This window comes from Cucurbita moschata, unplaced genomic scaffold, assembly GCF_002738365.1.
Source record: "Cucurbita moschata cultivar Rifu unplaced genomic scaffold, Cmos_1.0 Cmo_Scf00002, whole genome shotgun sequence".
Lineage (NCBI taxonomy): Eukaryota > Viridiplantae > Streptophyta > Magnoliopsida > Cucurbitales > Cucurbitaceae > Cucurbita > Cucurbita moschata.
In genome coordinates, this window is record NW_019268518.1 from 6,326,452 (window position 1) to 6,350,580 (window position 24,129).

The following is a 24,129-nucleotide window of genomic DNA, read 5'->3' on the forward strand; positions in this document are numbered from 1 at the left end:
TTTCTTAATTTCGTTTAATTTTTTCTTAATCTTATAATGCAATATGACTCATTCTTTAATACTTTCAATTAATACACATGTTGCCATAACTAAAGGCTTTTTTTTTTTTTTTTTATTAAATACATAACTTATGATATTCATCAAGACAATGATTATTAAAATGGCTTTAGTGTAGATTTCACTTGAAGAGTAATTCATTTGGTCTTCTTCATGAAAAAAGAGACTTAGATTTACTTTTCTTCTTAATTTTTTTTTTACTCAAGTATTTCATTTTGACCATAATAAGTAAATTATGAAATTAGTTTTACTTGTTCTAATTTGAAAGCTGAATTCAATTTTTATGTAAAGACTTTTCTCTTGAAATAACAAAAGAATATTTAAAAACTATATGAAATTAATTTTATTTTACTCTCTAATGTATAGTTTTATTTAATAATATTTTCAATTTCTTATTATATTTGTAAAGGTTATGTGAGATAATTGAAATTATAATTTGATTTCAAATAAAGTTTTATAGAAGAATTAAAAAATTAAGATAAAATATTTCTACATTATAAGCGAAAATATAGAATAAAAATAAAGAGGAAAAACAAAAATGGAATTCGGATCCAATCTAAATCATAACTTTGGCATAAAGGAAAAATTCAAAGAAAAAGAAAAAAAGAAAAAAGAAAAATTGTCTCAACTAAAAAAGTGGAAGATTCTAGATACTCGGTCTGCTAGACACGTGGGATTCTAGACAAAGCATTAGGAAAATAACATACACACAGGCTGCTCCAAATTTATTTAATTCTTAAAAAGAAAAAATCTCAAAATACATTATTTCATTTTTTATATTTTTTAAATCATTATTTTAAAATTCATATATTGAATTTCAGACATTTGTTGGCAACTCTTTTTCAATTGAGGTAATAGTCTATTTATATAATCTTATCATATGAAAGAAAATGACAAAGTCTATGTATCAAGGGGACAAGCTTCGTGGAAGGATATTTATCCGAATAAAAAATGCTTAAAAAGCCCTCCTTTAAACAGTATCTATCGGTCCAACACTATTCTACACGACTCTTCTTCTCTTAACTGTACTACTAGTTCAATGGAGTTCCACCACCGATAGATCTTCACTATGACTGGAGCTTCGCAGCTCTGCTCCAAATAGATCTTCACACTTGAGAATTCTATTAACATGATTAAATTAAGATAAGATCATCGTTTTGATATCATTTGCTTTTAGTATAAGCTCTCAAAACTTTGCTTTTAGTTTCTCCAAAAGAGCTCATAATGTAAATAGTGTTTCTTCTTAATTTTAAAACGATAGGTGGAGCATCGATCGGTGAGGTGAGGTTGGGACGATTGGGACGAAAATCAAGTCAAAAATGGGTCCCAAAAGATATACCTATTCAAATATAATGGTTGAATAACTTAGAGATTCAACAAATGAGACCTTATAATTTCAACAAACTTGGAACTTGCTTGCAAAGAATATTTTGTCCCACACAAAAAAATTGAGCATTTCGTGGCAGTGTCGAAAGAGTCAATATTTGTGGTAAAAACTTGATAATATAGTCTAATTAATCCAAATTATTTTCTACGGTAGAGCTTAGCTTTATTGACCAATGAATTAATGTGATACGGTTCATAATTATGACATATTGAATACATTTAAAACTTGAAAAGTTTAATTAATTCTAAAAATATTGTCAATGTTGTAGAAATAAATTTAGGTGAAGAGGGGAAAAATGAAAAAAATAACAAAAAGACAGAAGTTGGTGGGAAGAAGTTGAGAGGAAAAACAAAACCACATACACATTTAACCCTCTACCTAATCTATTTTTATAGGTTTATATAAAAATACGAACCCATCTTATTCATTCAATCTTGATCTCGAGGGAGTGATCTCGTCGTATTTTGTCATATAAGACACACTTCAATATCTCATCACACTTAGTCACCAGGGATTATATCGTGTAGGGCATGATCTAAGTAGATTCATTTTATATACATGCAATGAGTGACCTCGCATGCAAGTTTATATTATTGGGTATGATCCCAGATTCTCTAAAATATTCTCATTAGGCCTAAAATTATATAAAATATTAGCACGATTGAAATTTGCTATAAAAAAAATCAAATCTAATGAATTGAACTAAATTGGCCCAATTGAATCAAGATAGACGGATCCAATTGACTCGATTTTCAATCTTCACCAAAAATGCATGCACACACTTGCATTTCTTGATTGCACTTCCGACAATCATTCCCTTGTACAATCAATCACAATTTCTTCGCCAATCGAAAGTTAGGCTCAAAATTAGGAAGATTCCCACCAAACCACGATGAGTCCAAAGGTATTTTAGCTAGAGAAGGCAAGGAAAGAAAAACTATAAAGTTACCTTACGTTACAAGAAGATAACATTATTCATGAATGATGATATTATTGATAAAATTTAAACTCACCATACGTGCCAAGGTAAGGAGTTTTTTATGATTGTACGTCATTTAAAAAAATTAGAAACACAAATCTCTATCATATCATTTTTTTTAGTTCAATAATACCAAACTTAAAGATTTAAACTATAATCATATTATATCTATGAACTTAAAAACAAGATTTCTATTATTATATAATAAACCCAAACGTCTTTAAACACAATTACTTGAAGTGAGCAAGTTTGGTATGAGTTTAATTATCGAAGAAATTGGGACAAAACCCATTCCTCCTTTCAAAATTGACCATTTTTTTAAAATGGATTCATAGAAATATAGAGAGAGTTGTGTGATGGGATGACTTAACAAAAGTGGGAGCGCAGTCACCAACACCGAAACACCTGTACAACAAACTTGTACACTCCAATGTAATGTAATGCAAGTAATGGTTCTTCAAAAAGGTGGAATTTTCATGGAGACCAAATGTACCCGCAAGTACATAATCTTCTTAGAGCGTCCGCTTCTATGCCACGCCAAAAAGCTGCCAGCTTTATACACCCTTCGAGCAGAGTGAAATTCAGAGACACCAAAAACTTCTTCTAAGGCTCACCTTCCCTCTTCCCCTGTTTTCTTCTTGCATTTTCAGGTGTTTTCACTTCATTTTCTTCGCCCTTTTCTCTGTTGAAGCTTGAAGATGGGGGATAAGGATGAAGTTTTGGAGGCTGTTCTGAAAGAAGCTGTTGATTTGGTACTTTTAATCTCTTTCTATATGGGTTTTTCTTCTGTTTTTTTCTGGGTTTTTGTTCTTGGTGATTATTGAGCTTCTTGAACTTGTAGGAGAACGTGCCGGTTGAAGAGGTTTTTCAGACTTTGAGGTGTAATACTAATGGTTTGACAACAGAGGCGGCTCGTGAGAGATTGGCCATCTTTGGCTACAATAAGCTTGAAGAAAAGAAGGTTTTTCTCTTCACTACTCTCAGCTTAATTCCTTCTCTGTTTCGTTTTGTGATGCTGGAAAGAATAAGATATAACTCTCCTCTGTTTTTAATTCTATCATATATTTGAATTCTCTGTTAAAGTATAGCTCTGGTGATTTCCACGTTGATTCTGTGGTATTTTTGTTGCAGGAGAGTAAGGTTTTGAAGTTCTTGGGATTTATGTGGAACCCTCTTTCATGGGTCATGGAAGCTGCAGCTATAATGGCTATTGCTCTAGCCAATGGAGGAGTGAGTTCTTAGTCTCTGATCTAAAGAAGTATCTACTTCTGTTTGTATTTTTTGTTTTTCACTTCCATTTCTGAGCAAATAGTCAATAATTTTGGTATAGAAAAGAAGATGCATCTTTCAAATAACTCAGTTAGTGAAAAGATCATAATCTCTTGAACTTTCCTGATGATGGTTAGTTGTTAAACGTATTTTTCGATGGCTAAGAACGACGTGTTTCGCAGGGAAAACCTCCAGATTGGCAAGACTTTGTTGGGATCATAACCTTGTTGCTTATCAATTCAACTATTAGTTTTATTGAGGAGAACAATGCTGGAAACGCCGCAGCTGCGCTCATGGCTCGTCTTGCACCGAAAGCTAAGGTTCTTACTATGTTCCATATTGATATAAACCATGAACTTTTATAGCTGAATAGTGTTAGTATCTTAATTATGTTCACTACTTAAAGGTTCTTAGAGATGGGAAGTGGGTTGAGGAGGAAGCATCAGTTCTTGTTCCTGGTGATATAATTAGTGTCAAGCTCGGTGACATTATTCCTGCTGATGCTCGCCTCCTTGAAGGCGATCCGCTGAAGATTGATCAAGTAACGTTATAACCATTTCTAGTCTCTCTTTTCCTGGTATTTCGAAAACTTTTCAAACGACGTTTAGTTTTCTTGTGGTGACTTACTTGAGTGTCGTTGTCGAGTTTGTAGTCTGCACTCACGGGAGAATCGCTACCTGTAACTAAAGGCCCAGGCGACAGCGTCTATTCAGGGTCGACGTGCAAACAGGGAGAAATTGAAGCAGTAGTTATTGCTACTGGTGTTCATACCTTCTTTGGCAAAGCTGCTCATCTTGTGGACTCCACAAACCAAGTGGGTCATTTCCAAAAGGTAATAGTTGATTGTTTGATCAATTTTGAATACAAATCTCTTATTGGTTATTGATAGTAATCTTGCTAACAATTCTATTGCTAAATAGGTTTTGACTGCTATTGGAAATTTCTGCATATGTTCCATTGCTGTGGGCATGATTGTGGAGATTATCGTCATGTACCCAATCCAACATCGGGCATATCGTCCCGGGATCGACAATCTCCTTGTTCTTCTCATTGGAGGAATTCCTATTGCTATGCCAACTGTTTTGTCGGTCACGATGGCAATTGGATCACATCGTCTATCTCAACAGGTAGGTAATTCTAGTTGCTAAATACCTGCCCAAGTTCGATCACTTCAACTTATCTCGATGGCTTTCTCAGGGAGCTATCACGAAACGAATGACGGCAATAGAAGAAATGGCTGGAATGGACGTGCTTTGTAGCGACAAAACAGGAACACTGACGTTAAATAAGCTTACTGTTGATAAGACTCTGATAGAGGTTGATGGAAGATTCCACAGTTCATGTTTACATATGTAATGCATCTATATTGATTCTTCTAACTCACTAATGTTTTCTTTTAATAGGTTTTCACCAAGGGAGTGGATGTCGATACCGTTATCCTCATGGCAGCTCAAGCCTCCCGAGTTGAAAATCAGGATGCAATCGATACTGCTATTGTAGGGATGTTGAGTGATCCAAAGGAGGTATGTTCAAAATATTGTTTCGACATATACGATAAAATCGAAGTTGGATATTCACATTCATTTATGAACTGAAAAGAAATGAATGAATACTTAACTAGAAGATATGTAAACTTTCATTTGTATTCTTGTTTCGACAAATACGATAAAAAAGGCACGAGCAGGAATTCAAGAGGTTCACTTCCTTCCATTCAACCCAACTGACAAGCGGACTGCTCTGACATACATTGATCGTGATGGGAAAATGCATCGGGTCAGCAAAGGCGCTCCAGAGCAGGTAGGATAATGTACCAATATTGTTCAGTTCTTCATTGTTTTGAGGATGCTAATACTTGAAACTTATGTCGTTCTGTATTAGATATTGAATCTTGCGCACAACAAATCAGAGATAGAAAGGAAAGTCCATGCTATAATCGACAAGTTCGCGGAGCGAGGGTTGCGATCTCTTGCAGTGGCATACCAAGTAGCTGTCTTTCTTGATTCTGCATTCAGTTCGTTCGGACTCGTTATCGTTCGTGTAGTTACTAATGAATCATAAATCGATTTTACAGGAAGTTCCAGAAGGAAGGAAGGAGAGTCATGGAGGGCCATGGCAGTTCATTGGACTAATGCCTCTGTTTGACCCGCCGAGACATGATAGTGCAGAGACAATTAGGAGGGCTTTGAATCTTGGTGTAAACGTTAAAATGATCACAGGTCCAATTATTATACTAAATTTTGAAAATATCTACCACAAAATTGTTTAAGTTGTCATTAACTAAACTTACTTTTAAGTTCCTTGTCATTTTAGGTGATCAACTGGCTATAGGAAAGGAAACGGGACGACGTCTCGGGATGGGAACAAATATGTACCCTTCATCTGCATTATTAGGACAGAACAAAGATGAATCAATTTCTGGATTGCCTGTTGATGACTTAATTGAAAAGGCTGATGGATTTGCGGGCGTTTTTCCTGGTAATTTTATTTCTTTTAAACTATAATTCATCGTGATCAACTTACAACAAACCGAATCTCGCAACACAGTGACACAGGAACGTACGACAATTGAATGCTTTACACGTTACTTCTAGTGTTCAAGTTACAACTAAGAATGTTATCTACCATCAGTATTTGCTTGACTGTAATGCTACATTGTACAGAGCACAAATATGAGATTGTGAAACGTTTACAAGCTCGAAAACATATATGTGGAATGACTGGAGATGGTGTTAATGATGCTCCTGCACTTAAAAAGGCCGATATTGGCATAGCAGTTGCAGATGCAACCGACGCAGCTCGTAGCGCTTCTGATATTGTTCTTACAGAGCCTGGTCTTAGTGTTATCATAAGCGCTGTTCTAACCAGCAGAGCCATCTTCCAGAGGATGAAAAATTACACGGTACACCTGCGTTCACAGCTTAGATAAGTAATATCAAGTGTAATACTTTGAACATTGAGCTTTAAGTACAAAGTTCATTATATTGTTGATTCCATTTCCAATCTTCAAAATTCATATTTGATCTTAACAATTTACTGTTGCAGATTTATGCAGTTTCAATTACGATCCGTATTGTGGTAAGTTTTAGAGCTTATTGTCAAGAAAAATGAATTCTATCAGGATCCTTTATCACCCTACTTATTAACGTGTCGTCTTGATCGTTTTGGGGTTTCTTTTCCTTGGACAGCTTGGATTCATGTTGCTGGCCCTAATATATCAATTTGACTTCCCACCTTTCATGGTCCTGATCATTGCTATCCTCAATGATGGTTTGTATTTGGTTCTTAAACTTAGAGAGATAACTTTGTTTATATATTGATATACTGTAGCTCTACCTTCTTCTTTTTTGTTCCTAGTGTTCAACTACAATATATTTATGCTTGCCAGGTACCATAATGACAATATCAAAGGATAGAGTGAAACCTTCTCCTCTGCCAGATAGCTGGAAACTGGCGGAGATTTTTGGCACTGGAATTATTCTTGGAGGTTATTTGGCTATGATGACCGTTATTTTCTTCTGGGCGGCTTACAGAACTGACTTCTTTCCTGTGAGTTTAGTAATTTTGATGAGATAATGGAAACCGTCACATTTAGAAGTAGAGATGCAAGTACACAGACCTTATTTCCCAGTTCTGTCAGCAAAGTATTTAACTCTAGCTGCGAGATGATAATATTATACACATGTTATTGTGTGACACATCGGTTGGAGAGGGGAACAAAACATTCCTTATAAGGGTGTGAAAATCTCTCCCTAGTAGATGCGTTTTAAAAACCTTGAGGAGAAACCTGAAAGGGAAAGTCCAAAGAGGATGATATCTGTTAGCAGTGGGTTTGGGCTGTTACAAATGGTATCGGAGTCAAACACCAGGCGATGTGCCAGTGAGGACGCTGGGCCCTCAAGGAGGTGGATTGTGAGATCTTACATAAGTTAGAGAGGGGAACGAAACATTCCTTATAAGGGAGTGGAAACCTCTCTCTACTAGACGCGTTTTAAAACCTTGAGGAAAAGCCTGAAAGGAAAAGCCCATATAAGACAATATTTGCTAGCGGTGGGCTTGGCTGTTACATATTCCTGCTGAGAATAGAAATCAAGCACCAAAAAGTTAAATAATTTCATGACTTACTTTCAGTGCCTTTTCAGCTTTCTGTAGGATACTAATCTTGTTCCTTGATATCTTCTTAATGATGGTCCTTGACAAACATGAATTTCTTTAGAACTTCAATGCTTTCAACTTTTCAAGCATCCATTGTCAAAATCATTGATGTTCCTATGTGATTTCAGCGTACATTTGGGGTTTCTAGCCTTCAGAAGAAGGATGAGGATGATTTCAGAAAGCTAGCTTCAGCAATATACCTGCAAGTGAGTACAATTAGTCAGGCTCTCATCTTTGTTACACGATCTCGGAGTTGGTCGTTTGTGGAGCGGCCTGGACTGTTATTGGTTGCAGCTTTTATTGTTGCTCAGCTGGTGAGTGAACTGTTACATTCTAGCCACATCTTGAGGTCTGATTTTTGATATCCTTGATTCATTAATCATCATAAATGAACAGATTGCTACACTGATTGCTGTCTATGCAAACTGGAGTTTTGCTGCAATAGAAGGAATTGGCTGGGGCTGGGCTGGTGTGGTTTGGCTTTACAACCTCGTCTTTTATTTCCCACTTGACATAATCAAGTTTGCAATCAGATATGCCATTAGTGGTAGGGCATGGGACCTTGTCATTGAACAAAGGGTATGCCTTCTCACTGTTTGAACAGCATGCTTAGTTGAACTCCCACTTTCTCTGATTCTGAGCTTCTTCTACAGATTGCCTTTACAAGGAAGAAGGATTTCGGGAAGGAAGAGCGTGAGCTCAAATGGGCCCATGCGCAAAGGACACTTCATGGGCTGCAGCCACCTGAGGCTAAGATGTTTTCTGAGCGCACAACTTATACAGAACTCAATCAAATGGCTGAAGAAGCAAAACGACGAGCTGAAATTGCAAGGTAAAATCAATTGAAAGTTCTAAATAAATTTTTACCTCCAAGAAACTTATTATAAAGCTAAAAATGAACTGACATGAACCACGTCTATTTGAGAGCATTCCACTGTATTTTCACAGCTTAATCCTGCAGCTTCCACAAGTGCTGCATGCTTTCTTAACACTTGAAATGAAGGAATAAATACAACAAGACTTTTTATTGTTTATGTACCTTGTTTCGGCGCAGGCTGAGAGAGCTGCACACATTGAAAGGTCACGTTGAATCAGTGGTGAGGTTGAAGGGTCTTGATATCAACACAATTCAGCAGTCATACACAGTATAGTGAACAGAAGCTTTTGAATCTGCACAACGTAGTTATCAATCACACGGCGAGAAGAATGGAGATCCATTATACTTATATGAATGTATAAAAGTCCTGATAAACATGTAATTTGCCATACTTAAGTTCAAAATATGTAGAATGAATATTATGATCATCCTTGGTTTCCTTCATGTAGCTACACGATCATTGCCTGCAAACTGCGAAGTTATTCGTAGGGTGAGAATATATGCAAAGAGTGAGGATGAAGAGGTAATTTTACATCCTTTTGTCGTCCATGAAAAAAAAAAACTCAGTATCATTTTTTTTTAAGATAATTAACTCTTTATTGATGAGCTAGGTGAAGTTTGTCCGTCATTTTACAAAACGAACATAAATTAAACCCACAGCAGAAAATTGATCGATTATATATTGGTTTGTTTCCTTTCTCTAAGGAAATGATATTCTATACAAGGTATTGAAATTGGTTCATGATAAATACTTCAATCAGCTTTCATAGAAATGGCACTGGAACACTGTGCTTCTTGTTTACAATTGCCATGGCCATGTATCGCGTGCCCATTCCTATGGGTGCGTCTTCGTCAGGCCCTTCCCAGAAGGGTGCCTTGTCTTCACCTACTAAACGCCAGTAACCAGTCCTCAGAGACTCGGCCTGCTCATCAGTGCTGTTTTCTAGCAAGGCCTGGACTCGAGAGTTGATGCCAAGTGAACCCAGAAACTGAGACTGAGTCATTGGGCCGTATACAGCAACATCTCCTGTGGTAAAGATAGAAATTATCAATCTGATTCTACTCCTCCCTTCAAAGAATAAATTTAGAAAATGGAAAATAGAAATGAGAACCAACAACCTAGGATCTTCTTTACATCCCAGAAATGCAGCAAATTTTTTAGAGAGAGCACTGCATTAATTGTAAAAATGAGAGTATACCAGAGTGCCGGGGAGTTTGAAAGCCCTGGAAAACTCTCTTTAAGCTTAGTGTTAAATCACCATTAAGCCAAAAGCTTCAGTTGATTATCATGTTTAACTTGATGATTTAGTGATCTGCTAAAGATGAGCACCTGAAATTTCCTCCGCAGCATGCCGTATAGAAGAAAAATCAACATATGCACAGATCAGCAGAACCGGGATTGTCGAGGATGTCAACGAACGTGTGTTTTCGAATTGCCTGCAAAAGTTCATAGGGTATCAAACCATTTCAAGTTTATTAATGCATTATAGTATATTTAACAGAAATAAAACCTCAGATAATAGACTCTACGAACAGCCACCATGAATGTTTGCTTAGCACTTGGCATTTAGCAGTATAATCATCTGAAGCAAAAGAAAATTCATGACTGATCATAGCAATTTCCCGAACCTGCAGACTATCTGAAACAACTCCATTAAGGCCATAATCAATAGTAAGAGCGCCACCTCCATCAGAACTTATTCTACGTGTAATAGCTTGAGTCAACTCCAATGCTTTGGGGCAAATCTCAATCTGATGAACATTAGCGATCTCTTCATTTGAAGAGTATTTGTAGCGTTTCATCAAAAATATAGTTGCAGGTGTTGGTTCGGGAGATGGAACAAATTTAAGCCTATATGATTTGTACAAAAATTGTCAAATAAATTAGATTAAATTTGCGAAGAGACTAATCACAGAACAATACCATTAATCCTTACTTGGAACCTTCTGCTACGTCTACCATTTTTTCACACCAGCCACGAGAAGTCCTCTAGACAGAGTGAGATATCAATTTCAAGATTGATTAAATAAATAAAATATTGAAGGGTCTTCTTCAATGTAAACGAACAATTACTAGACTTGAATACAGAACATGGATATGCCTATGATAAGTGATCCATAGGGAGGTACAGCTTCATGTGTTGTCATATATTCATTTACTAAGAAATAGACAAAAAAAACTTTCATAAAAAATTTGTCTCCAGATTTGATCCTTGAGAGATTATTGGAATAGATTTCTGAGGAAGCTTCCAAGATCGAATATTTTTTCTTGAACAAGAAACAACTTGGTTTCATTGATATAGAAAAGATATACGAGATGTTTGAAGAACCAAGATCCAATATTAGTTAAGCAAAATGTTGAAGAATCAACTGTCATATTTGTGTGAAGTGTTGATTTGCAAGTATATCTTGATGTCAATTTATTATAACCAATACAACCTAGCCAACTCACCCCTTATAATCAATACAATGTATGTTCATACCAAAACAACTGGTACAAAGGATACGAACCTGAAACTGGTATACTGGTAGGGCATCAAAAAATTCGTGAGCAATAAGGATTGTTGGCACTGGAAGAGAGAGTAGTAAACAGAGTAATGAGAAAAGGAAGTGAGAAACTGAAGTGTAGAAGAGCAAAATATAAGCGAGGATTAAATGTCTAACGATTAAATGTGAATCCAGCCCAGCAGATCGTCGTAAATACTCCAGGCAAGAACAAAATAGCTTTCTATATATTTTCTTATCAACAGTAGGATGGTTTCTACTGCAGTTCTTATGAGATAAAGTAGGGGAAATGCATTTCAGCAAGCTATCAGAAAAACCAAGAATCACTAATCAATGCTTTTGAACATTCTTGGAATATTATTTGCCGTTGCCTTGCATGCTATGAGATAAAGATTGTTGAACACAAATTCAGTTACATCATAATTTCAGAATAAGGATATTTAGAGAAAAAGAGAAATAGCACAGAAAGGGGAAATGAGATAGATACACACATCCTGAGGGGACCTGTTCCAATGTGGGATGCCATGACACGGGGGTTCCGACCAATGTGCTAACACTGCTTTTTTCAACACCATCAGCTTTATTATCTTCATCTCTACATTTCAACGCAGAGTGCTGAAGCTTCTGTAATGCTGGACTACACTCTACAAAGTGTACATGCAACGAATCGGTGAAGTTCCTGAGTTTGGAAGCACCCTGAATTGGTAAAGGTTTTTTCTTGATGAAAGGAAGCTAAATACTCCTACACGTAGCAGAAATTAAAACTAAGAAATGTAATCCTTACACGTAGCAGATCAGCCATCAGAGTTCCTCTTCCTGGACCCAATTCTACCAAATTTACCTTGTCTGGTCGTCCCATTTGCTCCCAAAGGCGCATGGCCCAGACACCAACCATCTAACATTGGCAAGCAGTATAGAGAAACATTCGTATGCAACAGGAAACCTCCAAGAATTAAAGATTTATATATATGTATTTCATTGTGTGTGACTATGCAATATTCACAGATGATGGAAGAGGAAATTTGATATTGAGAACCCAAAAATCCTGGTCAATTACCTCGCCAAACATTTGGCTGACTTCAGGAGATGTTATAAAATCACCTTCCGCCCCAAAATATAAAATCCAGCTTTAGGATTTGTCAAAACCTCTTCCATATACTCGGCTACTGAAATTGGTCCTCCACGATACTGCCATGCTAATAAGAAAGAATTTATGGCATGCAATAAAAATGATTCAAATAAGCTATGTCTGCTTGAAAAAACTGAGATCCATGATCACATTAAATCCTAGAATTCACGTTCTCTTGAAATCGCATGAAATTAGTCAATGCCACAGCAGAAATTGTGAATACTGGAACAATAATTATGGTTAGCATAGAAATTCAGAACTGATCAGATTAAGTTACTCATATTTCCAAGAAACTTAGAGAAATCCCCACTCATATTTGGCATGAAACTGAAAGACAGAATTCAGAGCAATTTCATAAAATGGAATCACTGAATGAAATTTCCTCACAAAAGACGAACAAGAAGTATCTTCATAAAGTAGCATCCTAAACAAGCGATAACTTACAGAGGCATTTTACACACACCTCATGTACAAGTTCAAAGCAGAAGAAGCTCACAAGAAGCACACGAAAGAAAAAAGAGAGAATCAAACCTTGATAATGCCTTTGAGATGCTTGACAAGCTCAGAGTCCGAAGAAGGCTCGTGAGAGTGCTCTGCCATTCACCACCTAAAAGACGGTCTCATTCATCTCGACATGTAAAAGCAACACATAAGCAAATTAGATAGGTAGAGGTGAATCAGGTGGTACCAGGCAAAAGACGGGTGGATTGAGAACATCTTCTTCATGCCCCAAGCGCTGAATGACATTACTGTCAGGGATCTGGGAGGAAGAAGAGGACGAAAAAAGGGAACATTGACCATGAAAATAAGCAGTACTGGAAGCGGAAATGGGTGTGGTTGGAAGACGATGAGCGAGAGCGAGAGCGAGAGCGAGAGCTCGTAACGGTAGGCGTCGCAGCATTGTGTAGCTCGGCAGAGAGAAGGAATGGCCACAGGGGCAGCAGCCGTTACGGTGGTTGGCTGACACACTCGAAAGATGCGCTTATATATATATATAGATATATATATATATATAACTTCCATGAAATTATGGAGTGAGGCTCTTTGTATTTCTTGAAACTAATTATCTATTTTTTTAAAACATTTGTAAAAAATATATATAATTTTTTTATATAAAAAAGATACAAAATACGAATAATTAAATAATAAAGTAATCTATTTTAAAAAATAATAATAATAAGATAATAGCTTATATTATGTTTTATTTTAAGCTTTTTGTAAAATCCCCACTAGAAGCGTACCCTCGTCAATCTCAATTCAATTTTCAGCACCTCTCCGTCTCCATTTACATCGTCGGACGCCGTCGCCTCCCGCCGCAAGCTCGCCCTTGGATACTGCCTCGGGTCATCGCCTTTCTCAGTCTTTTTCTCTCTTTACCTTCTATTTTGTGGCAGAGCCAAAGCCAAATTCCAGCCATAATTTATCTTCAGGTGAGAGTAGTCATAATGGGCACACTAACTCGCTAGTATAAGTAGCAATACGAGTCAATGGTGACCACTACGAAATTTTGAATTTAGTCTCGCTGCGTTGCGAATAATTTTCCGCATCACTTTAGAAATTGTGTATTTTCTCACTTCACATTTACAGTATAAACTCATGTTGATGTGTGAAGTAAGTTAATAAATGTCAATTTGTCGAGTATGCAATTGATTGGATGAATTCAACTCTAGAGTTCTGTTCTTTGTTTCAATATTTTATTTTGTTGTCTGCTTTAATTTTTGAGGGTCTAAAACCCTAAACCCGCCAACTATTTTCTTGAAATTTGATTTCTTGATTCAATGAACCATTGACGCCTCGTGCAGCTCAATCGTTGTGTGACGTTATCCGAGGGATAGAGTAGCTATTTATGGTTACAGTGAGTGCAAACCAGAAGGCTACCATCTAAAATTGTTGATCTAGCTTGGGAAAAACGAAAAAGTTCGCATTTGGGTGAGGCATGGCGTACGGTGGTCCTGCCACGGTGGCTGGCTCAGCTTCGACTTCGTCTGTCAGACAGGTTAAGTTGGATAGGGAGAGCGAGCTCAGGATTGAAGTTGGAAACGACTCGCCTCTCCGTCTACGGCTGCTCTCTGGTAATGCTGAGATCTTTGGCACAGAGCTTCCTCCTGAAATATGGCTCACTTTACCACCAAGGCTGAAAATTGCTGTAAGATTTAGTCAATGAGGCTTTCTTGCCCAATTTGACTTATATAAGTTTCAGAACGGAATTTCATTTCAAATTTCTTTCGAGTTTTGGTCTTTCTTGGTCAATCATATCACAAGCATGCTGTTTAGTTTGAAATTGTATTTAGTAAGGGGATGGGTCTGCTTTGATCTTCCATTATTTTGAAATTTTGAGTTTGATGTTAAAGGTCTTCACTTGGTATGGAGCCACGCTTGAAATGGATGGTGCGACTGAAACTGATTATACGGCAGATGAGGTATAAATTTTGCTGGTTTGTATAGGCTATGGCTTACATCTAAGTCTATGAAGGCAGGTCTTCTCTGCACTAGAGATTTTTTGTTCAATGACTAAGATTCAATTCTCTATTGTTTGTTTACAGACACCCATGATCGGTTATGTGAATGTCCATGCCATTCTTGAAGCACGAAGAAACCGTGCTAGAGCTTCATCAGCCGATGACTCCGGTGCTACACAGGTTCTTCTTTTTTTTTTTTTCTAATCAAAATGCTCAACTGAGCTAGTTTTTGCTCTGGTGGGCTAGAGTCAGTTTTGTGGGATTCTTGTGTTCGGGTCACCCTAATAACTTACATAGTAGGAACATAATTTCATTAACTATATTGATATTTAGAATTTTCTTTTTTTTGGTTACATTAGGGTCCAAGGGTCATCGTTGTGGGGCCTACCGATTCAGGGAAGAGCACCTTGTCAAGGATGCTTCTTAGTTGGGCTGCAAAACAGGGTTGGAAGCCTACATTTGTGGATTTGGATATTGGCCAAGGATCTATAACAATTCCTGGGTGCATTGCTGCTACCCCTATCGAGTTGCCCATTGATCCTGTGGAAGGCATCCCACTGGAAATGCCCCTGGTTTACTTTTATGGACACACGACTCCAAGGTAAATAAACCTGCTGCAGTATTTATTCTTCTTGAACTTTTACAGTGTTCATTTTCCCAACAATATGCAATGCTGAGAGTAAATTTTCATTTTAAGCCAAATGTAATGTGTTCCAATGCCCTAAGTTTGAGGTTCTTTAACAGCAATAACGTTGATCTGTACAAAGTGCTTGTGAAGGAGCTTGCCCAAGTGCTGGAGAGGCAATTTACTGGCAATGCAGAATCCCGAGCTGCAGGTATGGTTATCAACACAATGGGATGGATCGAGGGTGTAGGCTATGAGGTACTGAAACTTCTATACAAATTATGCAATTATGTTACACATTCCAGTTGCTAATTTCCATTACCACAATTGGTAAAGTATCATTGTTCTTGTTTGTTATCTTGCTGCAGCTGCTCCTACATGCTATCGATACACTCAATGCTAATGTTGTCCTGGTTTTGGGTCAGGTAAGTTGCTTCTTTTGGTTTTTCTCTCAATTATTAAACTTGGTTAACTAGAAATTGGAATTTGTTGAAAACTCTTCAGGTATTCTTTCCGTGTGCTTTCTTTTATGTATTGGTTTATTTACCAATGATATAGCAGTTTTAATATTATAATGACATTATAAACCCTTAGTATCAGATGTTAGAAGGAAATGAAGTACAATTGTAATTATTACATAAAGGCTAAATGGATGTGATATACTCCTAAGTTCAAAAGATGTGCAAACTATGTCAATCCCTCTATGTGATTCTGCCCCCAAATGAGTCGTTGAGGACAATAATTAATTTAAGTGAGAGAGAGTGTCATAACCGTATTAGAAGAAAGCAAGTTGTGGCCTACAAAAGTGCAAGAAGAAGGAAGGTGACTGCAAGTTGCGCTCATTGGACGTTGAGTGTCAAGGGAGAGAAGTGTATCATCGAACACACCAAGAAGAGTATTAAAAAAAGTCAAGCCAAGGCACAAGCTAGAAGAGAACCCACTGTTTAAACTAGCAAAAGTTGTAGTATGAGTAGACTTGCTCTAGATATATTTTCTTATTTTCTTCAAACTAATTTATAATCCTTATCCTCTTCTATCCATAAATATCAAAAAAAACTTCCTAATATTGTACCTGAAAAAAGGCAACCTTCTGAAGCAATAGACGCACAATAATTTATCGAATTATTGATTGTTAATATTTTTAATATTTTACTGTTTTGCAGGAGAAGCTTTGGAGCATGCTCAAAGATGTACTAAAGAATAAGCCTAACGTAGATGTTGTGAAACTTCAAAAGTCCGGTGGTGTTGTATCCAGAAACGCTAAATATCGTCAAAAGGCCAGGAGTTACAGAATAAGGGTAAGCAAGGAAGTTGAATAAATGGTGGATGATTGGTTTTATTTTAACAGCCTCTTGTTTTGACCTTTTCAAATGACAATGGCAACTGAAGTGCATCCTCAGTCTTGATGCAATTTGTCTTACTAAAATGATTCGACTAAATTGAATCCTTGCCGCGAAATTCCTTCTATTCCATTTTGAAACTCACGAGGCTATTACAAAATGCTGTGATGTTTTGCAGGAATATTTTTATGGACCTGCAAACGATCTCTCACCCCACTCAAACATCGCAAACTTCAGCGATCTGTTTATTTATCGCATTGGAGGTGGGCCACAGGCCCCGCGGTCAGCTCTGCCAATTGGTGCAGAACCAGCTGCAGATCCCACAAGATTAGTGCCTGTCAATATCAATCGGGATTTGCTCCATTTGGTTCTTGCTGTTTCATTTGCTAAAGAACCTGATGAAATTATCTCAAGGTGATTTCTTTTGGAATATTGCTTTTCTTTTCTTCAGTCTCCATCGTTTATAAAGCTATCCAAAAAGAGTAGAAGACATGACCAATGTGTAATCCATGGGTTATACTCTAAAATAAGGATTAATTCTAACCCTTTTCATTTTCCCATCATTTGAAAACCTGATTCGTTCATACTTATCTGTGTCACTAAAGCAAAAAGTCACATCAGTTCACTTGTTACATCTACAAATTTTTTTAAGCTCTTAGAAACCATTTCAAAACATGGTCTAAGGCTACAACTGTTATGTGACCTTCTCAACGAGTTAACGATTTTTTTCCTCTTTGGGTGCAGCAATGTTGCTGGATTTGTGTACATTACTGATATCGACATCCAAAGGTTTTGAACTAAACAATAGGTTTATGATTTGGATGAAAGCATGTGAAGAAAGTCTGAAATTGTAACCTTCTGAATCTAACGATGGGATTTGTTTGTGGATGACAGGAAGAAAATTACATATCTAGCGCCATCGGCAGGGGATCTTCCTGGCAAATATTTGATCGTGGGAACTTTGACCTGGATTGAGACCTGAAAATCCAATCCCACCACTTTATTATTATTCTTTTTGTTTGACACAGGGGACAGAGAGTAAAAGAGGAACCATAAATTATCTTGAGGACAAAAATTTAACTGTAGGCATTAGATGTGAATAGATAAAGTCCAGGAATATGTGTGATGTGCAATATCATTTATGGGACTGAATTTTATAAACTTGGAAAAAACTAAGACCTATTTCGAATGAGGCACAGCATTTTGCTTTCAAATAGATATAAGGATGGAGGTTGAAAATGCATTAGTTGATCTTTGTTTCAAATCTTTCAATTATATGATTTAATTTCTTCTGGTGATTTTATTTTTAGTGGAGGGGAACATCTTGACCTCCTTTACTAACCCAACTCAGTGGCATAACATTGAGGAACAATGCTATTCGATAGGTACTACCTTGGGGAACCCCTTATATTCCCACTCATTTCTTTAAGTCTATACGTCTAACATTGCATAATTTTATTTTGCATTGTTCACACCTTGCCTGAATTCTCTAGATAGTCTTATTTATGGTTTGGACCCACACTATGTCTATCAACTTCCATTTCCCCATCTTAATCCAGTACACAAAGAACTTGCACCTCCTCGTAAAGTGCATCAAATGGCATCATGCAAATAGTCATCCAATGGTTACTGTACACTAACTCAATCAAATGCAAGTGAGAGTCACAACTATCTTCAAAATTCAATGTACAAGCGATCTTCTAATATTTTATTTAGATGTTCAGTTTGCTTGTTTGTTGGTGGAGGAAAGGTTATGCATAACTTTAACTTGTTCAGTTTGCTTGTTTGTTGGTGGATGAAAGGTCATGCATAACTTTAACTGCGCGCCTAAGTCTCTTTGAAAACTTCAGAAAAGTTAGACATGAAACAAGGATATGAGACTATATAAACGGAGACTATATAAACGGCTATTTCATGATCCTAATAACCTTCTTCAAATATGATCGTGCCCAACTATCAAAATAATAGTTTAACTTCCTAAGTAGTTTTTTTTTTTTTTTTCTTTTTTATTCGACAATAACCCAAATTACTCCATAGTCCTTAACTAATAATACAACAATGAAGTCCATAGTTATCTCCCCTCATTTTTGCTCAAGTATGCTAAGAGGTTGCAACTAATATATTGTTTTCTACCTTGATGCCTTCACCGACGGATAAATTTAACACTTGCTCACAAACTACGCTATGCTCCTCATTGCACTACCAATAGTATGTTTCACACAAACCACAGAAAAGAATAAATAATAATAATAATAATAATAATAATAATAAATCTATATAATATCTATCATGGTACTAATAATTATTATTTTGAGCCATTATTCTCATACAATTTAATATTATAATTTTTTTAAAATATTGGGAGGCCATTGCTCCCTCATCAAGAGATTCATAATATAAAAAAAAATTAAAAGCTTTAGTTAGGTCAATTTAAACTCCCAATTTATTTTACCCTTTTTTTTTCCCACCTCACCAAACCTCCCATGATTCCCTTCCTCAAATATTAAACAACTCCTTCCTCAATCTTTTTCCTTTTTTATTTATTTATTTATTTATTTTAATTTTAATAAATAAGAAAAAAACATTTTATATCTGTTTGGGCCTTCACAATAGACACATAAATGCGAAGTGGCCATCCTTCTTAATCACTAACACTTTTCCATCACATCAATGTTATTAATAACTATAATTTATTCTTACAAAAAGATTCTTTATTCGTCTCAATAATAATATCCCACTTTCTAATATGTTTAAATAATTATCTTCCTTAATACCAATTCCAACATAATTAATTAGATAAGATATTCAGTTAAAATTAAATGAAATATGTGATATATTTGTGAAGAAATAAAATACATTATCCGTATTTAATATAATGTAGCAAAGACTATAGTGCCTTGGAGTATATCACTATGCCAATTTCTAAGTGCCCAATTTGAAAATGAGCGTCCAAATACATTTCTCTCTGTAAATAAGCACTTGATTTGATGAGGAATATCCTAGTTACTCTAACAATGGTTCTTTCTCTCTCTTGCCCGACCAACTGCCACCCATTGTCATGAACTGCCCAACCTGCCCGTTGTCGGGACGCTTTTCCTCTTTCGGAAGCGGCCTCCTTTCCCCACCTATTTCTCTCTCTTTCCCCACCTTTGGCTCTTTTGACTAAGTTCCCTTTTAGTGTGCTTGAGTTATTTTCTTATTTCCCCCTTCTGTTCTTCGGCAATTTGTTATATCGATCCTTTTTTCCTCCGTTTTTGCTATTTTTGTGATTTGGGTATTGGTTCCTGTAATCCACCGGTTGAAATTTGTTGTTAATGAGCTGATTTTTTCAAGTGGGGTTTCCATAAAAGGCGAGGTTTCTGGGTTATGAGGTATTGAAATCTGTTTTTAAGACACTAGACGATATGGGTTTGGCACCTAATGGCTCGAAGGTCGAGACGTGGATTGAGGGCAAGTCAAGAACAGCTAGCGAGAAGAAGAAGAAGAAGAAGAAGAAGAAGGAAAACGAGTTGGAGAAGGAGGAGACTGGATGTTGGGTTAGGTTGAAGTTCATTAGGAGTTGCATTCCTTCTAGATCAAAGGTTGATAGTTCTTTAAGTGGATCAAAGGTCGATAGCTTCATTAGTGGCACCACTACCCATTGCGGTAAACTTCTTGTTCTTTTGGTTTTTGTTTGTATGAGTTAACATAATTCTGAAACGTATTTAGTCTCTTAGTGGATTGAGAAGATTATCCTCATCTTTGAGCTGTTCTTACTTTGTGTTATCATAGAATTTGGAGCATGTGAAGCTAATAACTAAGTTCAAGTGGTGATTAGGTCACGGGTTTACTAAATTAAATTCCCTAGCAATGCAATTTTAAGCGTATCCTGTATTTAAAGCTTGGCAGTACTATGTGAATTGAGATGCCAGCTTTTAAAAGTGATAGATTATTTAACTCGAAAGTGAAGCGTCTGCAAGTTCTATTGAGTTTTGAAAAGCTTCTATATTCATGTTTCTCTGCAATGTTCTTTTGGCATATTGTACTTGATTTCAATACATTTAATACACAAACCAGGGAGTGAGGACTTAACTTTTAGAAGGTAACAAGGACATTATGGATTCAAATGTGCTGGTCACATAGAACAAGGGGAATAAGTGATAGATGTTTCTAAAGTCTGATTAATTGGTATTCTTATTGTTAGATATATATTTGTAAATGTTGCTTCTAACTATGTGTAACTAGCAGATAGTAAATCTAAACTCGATGAAAAGAAAGTTATTCTGTTTACTGCATTGGGGTCATCAGCGACAACTGATAATGCTGAAAGTAGCTCGTCCACGCCCAAGCTTAGTGCCGAGCTGAAGGTTGCTTCTCGGCTTCGTAAGTTCACTTTTAATGAGCTTAAGTTAGCCACAAGAAATTTCAGACCTGAGAGCCTTCTTGGCGAGGGGGGTTTTGGTTGTGTTTTCAAAGGATGGATTGAGGAGAATGGAACTGCTCCTGCTAAACCGGGAACTGGGCTTACAGTTGCAGTCAAGACTCTTAATCATGACGGTCTACAAGGTCATAAAGAGTGGATGGTATGAGTACTCTTCATCTACCTCTCTCACACTCGCACCGACGTTTGGGGTATCCTCCTCTTTTCTTTGATAAAATTTACTCCCGCTTTTCATTTCAGGCTGAAGTTAACTTCCTTGGTGATCTCAACCATTCTAATCTTGTGAGATTGATTGGTTGCTGCATTGAAGATGATCAAAGGTTATTAGTTTACGAGTTCATGCCTCGTGGAAGTTTGGAGAACCACCTCTTCAGAAGTATGTGACTTAACCTTTTAACCATTTTATGTCTCCCTAATCACTAAAAATGTTGGATGGAAACAAAATGAAGTCACTACGAATCTCGAGCTTCAAATGTCAAGGTCGTGACTTAAAACTCTGGTAGGATAGTATCGGTATCTCAAATGAATGGGCATTTGCTGTTCTAACTGAAATATGAACTGTGGTGTCATGTATTGTTTCTATAGGATGTCAAATCAATGATAAGTTAGGACAATCAGTTGACTGTTGAAATAATTTGATATTTGACATAAGAAAGGATTCCAAACAAATAGGGAAAGCTAGTGCTAGGAAAGGCTTAGAACATCACCATTTGAAGAGTTGGTGCACATAACGGTTTTGAAAAGCTTTCAACTGCCTGTTCATAATTGGTTGGAAAGATTAGATATCAAAGAATTTTTAGGATGGTAGCAAAATCTGGATGGATATTTGGAGAGAAAAGCATAGGATTGAGGTCTTTTTCTTGTAACAGCAGATATTGTCCTCTTTGGGCTTTCCCTCAAAGTTTTAAAATGCGTCTTCTAGGGAGAAGTTTCCACACCCTTATAAGGAATGCTTCGTTCTCCTCTCCAACCGATGTGGGATCTCACAATCCACTCCCTTGGGGGCCCAACGTCCTTGCTGGCACACTGCCTGGTGTCTGGCTCTGATATCATTTATAAAAGCCCAAGTCCATGACTAGTAGATATTGTCCTTTTTGGGCTTTCCCTTTTGTGTTTTCCCTCGAGGTTTTAAAATGCGTCTGTTAAGGAGAGGTTTTCACACCCTTATAAGGAATTATCTCTAGAATTTATCTCTGTTTGAGCTTATTTGAAGGAATTTATCTCTGTTTGAGCTTATTGAAGTTAAGGGTTATATATATCCATACACATATGGGTGCAGACACCATGGATTTTGTGTTAAAAGCACATTGTTCAATTGTTCAATTGTAGGAGTATTAATATTTTTATATTTTACAATTGATTTCGCATGTTTAATATTCGATGATAATTACCATATTTTGCTCAGAAGGGCCCTTGCCACTTCCTTGGTCCATTAGAATGAAGATTGCACTTGGTGCTGCTAAAGGCCTTGCTTTTCTTCATGAAGAAGCTGGAAGACCGGTGATATATCGCGATTTTAAAACGTCTAATATTTTATTAGATGCGGTATGTGTACCAAATTATGTGCTTCTTTATTTTGTTATCCCCAAGCCCAAGGCTTTCTTAAAAGGTTCAAAACGTTGTTTTAGGATTACAACGCTAAACTCTCGGATTTTGGACTTGCAAAAGATGGTCCTGAGGGTGACAAAACTCATGTTTCAACTCGGGTTATGGGAACCTATGGTTACGCAGCTCCAGAATATGTGATGACTGGTAGGTTTGATTTCATTCATTTTTGTTGTGAGCACTTTGATGCTAGTATTTCTTCGTTGGCATATAAACATGTACAAAAATCATACATGTATTTTATTCATCATGAATCTAAAATCCAATATTATTGAATTCCATAGGGCATTTGACATCAAAAAGCGATGTGTACAGTTTTGGAGTTGTCTTGCTCGAAATGCTAACGGGTCGAAGATCAATGGATAAAAATAGACCGAATGGGGAGCACAACCTTGTGGAATGGGCTAGACCCCTACTTGTAGACAAGAGGAAGTTCTACCGGCTGATAGATCCCCGCCTTGAATGTCACTTCTCGATCAAAGGTGCACAAAAAGCTGCGGAACTTGCAGCTCACTGCCTTAGTAGAGATCCTAAAGTCAGACCTGTGATGAGTGAAGTGGTTGAAACTTTAAAACCTTTGCCAAACCTCAAGGACATGGCTAGTTCTTCCTATTACTTCCAAACCATGCAAGCAGACCGTGCCAGGTCCAATCCCAATGCTAAAAGTGTCGTTCGTACCCAGTCGATGTTGGTGGCAAGGAACGGGCAGCACATTAGAAGCTTATCAAGTCCAAATGGTCCTCATGCTTCTCCATATAATTATCCTCAGCAGTCACCAAAACCTGACAGGAGACAACCCCAATAACCAACTCGAGCTAGTGCCTTGAATCTAACACTTATTTGTTAAAGCATAATCAAAGTCAATTAGCACATAGGATGGTTTAGCCTCTTGTCTATACAGTTGACTTTATGTTCATATTAGAGCCTTGAAAAGACTTCTTCCCTTTTGTCCATCTATTCTTTCCTTTTTCGTTTTTTAGAGTTTGGGTGGGATATGGAGGAGAGGAGATAGGAGATGAAGTGAAAGGAAGGTTGATTTGGACTGTGTTTTTATGCCATTGATTGAGAGTTGAAGTGATGAAAGAAGTAGATAAGAAAAAGAGAACAATGGTAGATTTGAACAGCGTTTTGTCTTATTATGAAGCTAATCTGTAAATCCTATTTGTTTGCTGTAACTATCATCAATCAGTTGTGTTCGTGATTTCATTTTTCGTATCAATGTTATATTGACTCGAGATGAAGTTCGATACTGATTGCATACATTGCAATTGCTTCGTTACTATATTTATGCACTTGCAGGTTATTTAGATCAAGTCTGGGTGGAC

The 24,129-nt window shown here is 36.8% G+C and overlaps 4 protein-coding genes across 5 annotated transcripts; 3 read left to right on the forward strand and 1 right to left on the reverse strand.

Moving 5' to 3' along the window:
* The first annotated feature begins 2,795 nt into the window (after positions 1-2,795).
* Positions 2,796-9,169, forward strand: LOC111455585 (ATPase 11, plasma membrane-type-like). Its single transcript, XM_023097307.1, has 21 exons — positions 2,796-3,175; positions 3,265-3,384; positions 3,555-3,653; positions 3,875-4,012; positions 4,099-4,233; positions 4,345-4,524; positions 4,613-4,819; positions 4,890-5,009; positions 5,096-5,215; positions 5,367-5,489; positions 5,571-5,675; positions 5,764-5,908; positions 6,003-6,167; positions 6,353-6,591; positions 6,735-6,767; positions 6,878-6,959; positions 7,078-7,238; positions 7,973-8,158; positions 8,241-8,423; positions 8,498-8,676; positions 8,899-9,169. Exons 1-21 carry the CDS (start codon positions 3,122-3,124, stop codon positions 8,993-8,995), a joined length of 2,871 nt encoding a protein of 956 aa, XP_022953075.1. The 5' UTR covers positions 2,796-3,121; the 3' UTR covers positions 8,996-9,169.
* A 70-nt stretch (positions 9,170-9,239) lies between these two features.
* On the reverse strand, positions 9,240-13,036 carry LOC111455595 (protein arginine methyltransferase NDUFAF7 homolog, mitochondrial-like). The gene is given in 11 exon segments (XM_023097319.1): positions 9,240-9,748; positions 10,052-10,101; positions 10,103-10,158; positions 10,351-10,573; positions 10,659-10,711; positions 11,233-11,291; positions 11,718-11,922; positions 12,011-12,121; positions 12,284-12,342; positions 12,345-12,414; positions 12,887-13,036. Coding segments are annotated over 11 exon segments (1,218 nt in total). The 5' UTR covers positions 12,956-13,036; the 3' UTR covers positions 9,240-9,485.
* A 538-nt stretch (positions 13,037-13,574) lies between these two features.
* LOC111430040 (protein CLP1 homolog) lies at positions 13,575-18,030 on the forward strand. Its single transcript, XM_023066168.1, has 11 exons — positions 13,575-13,785; positions 14,158-14,501; positions 14,707-14,775; positions 14,899-14,994; positions 15,174-15,415; positions 15,559-15,697; positions 15,808-15,864; positions 16,603-16,737; positions 16,958-17,193; positions 17,524-17,568; positions 17,674-18,030. Exons 2-11 carry the CDS (start codon positions 14,292-14,294, stop codon positions 17,759-17,761), a joined length of 1,317 nt encoding a protein of 438 aa, XP_022921936.1. The 5' UTR covers positions 13,575-13,785; positions 14,158-14,291; the 3' UTR covers positions 17,762-18,030.
* Positions 18,031-19,829: 1,799 nt separating this feature from the next.
* Positions 19,830-24,054, forward strand: LOC111462942 (probable serine/threonine-protein kinase PIX7). 2 transcript variants are annotated; one of them, XM_023106780.1, is made up of 6 exons: positions 19,830-20,424; positions 21,007-21,341; positions 21,440-21,575; positions 22,605-22,744; positions 22,828-22,951; positions 23,089-24,054. In XM_023106780.1, exons 1-6 carry the CDS (start codon positions 20,184-20,186, stop codon positions 23,607-23,609), a joined length of 1,497 nt encoding a protein of 498 aa, XP_022962548.1. In that variant the 5' UTR covers positions 19,830-20,183; the 3' UTR covers positions 23,610-24,054. The 2 variants fall into 2 exon arrangements, with proteins under 2 accessions (XP_022962548.1, XP_022962554.1); XM_023106786.1 differs by having other exon boundaries at positions 19,832-20,424; positions 22,608-22,744.
* The last annotated feature ends 75 nt before the right edge of the window (positions 24,055-24,129 follow it).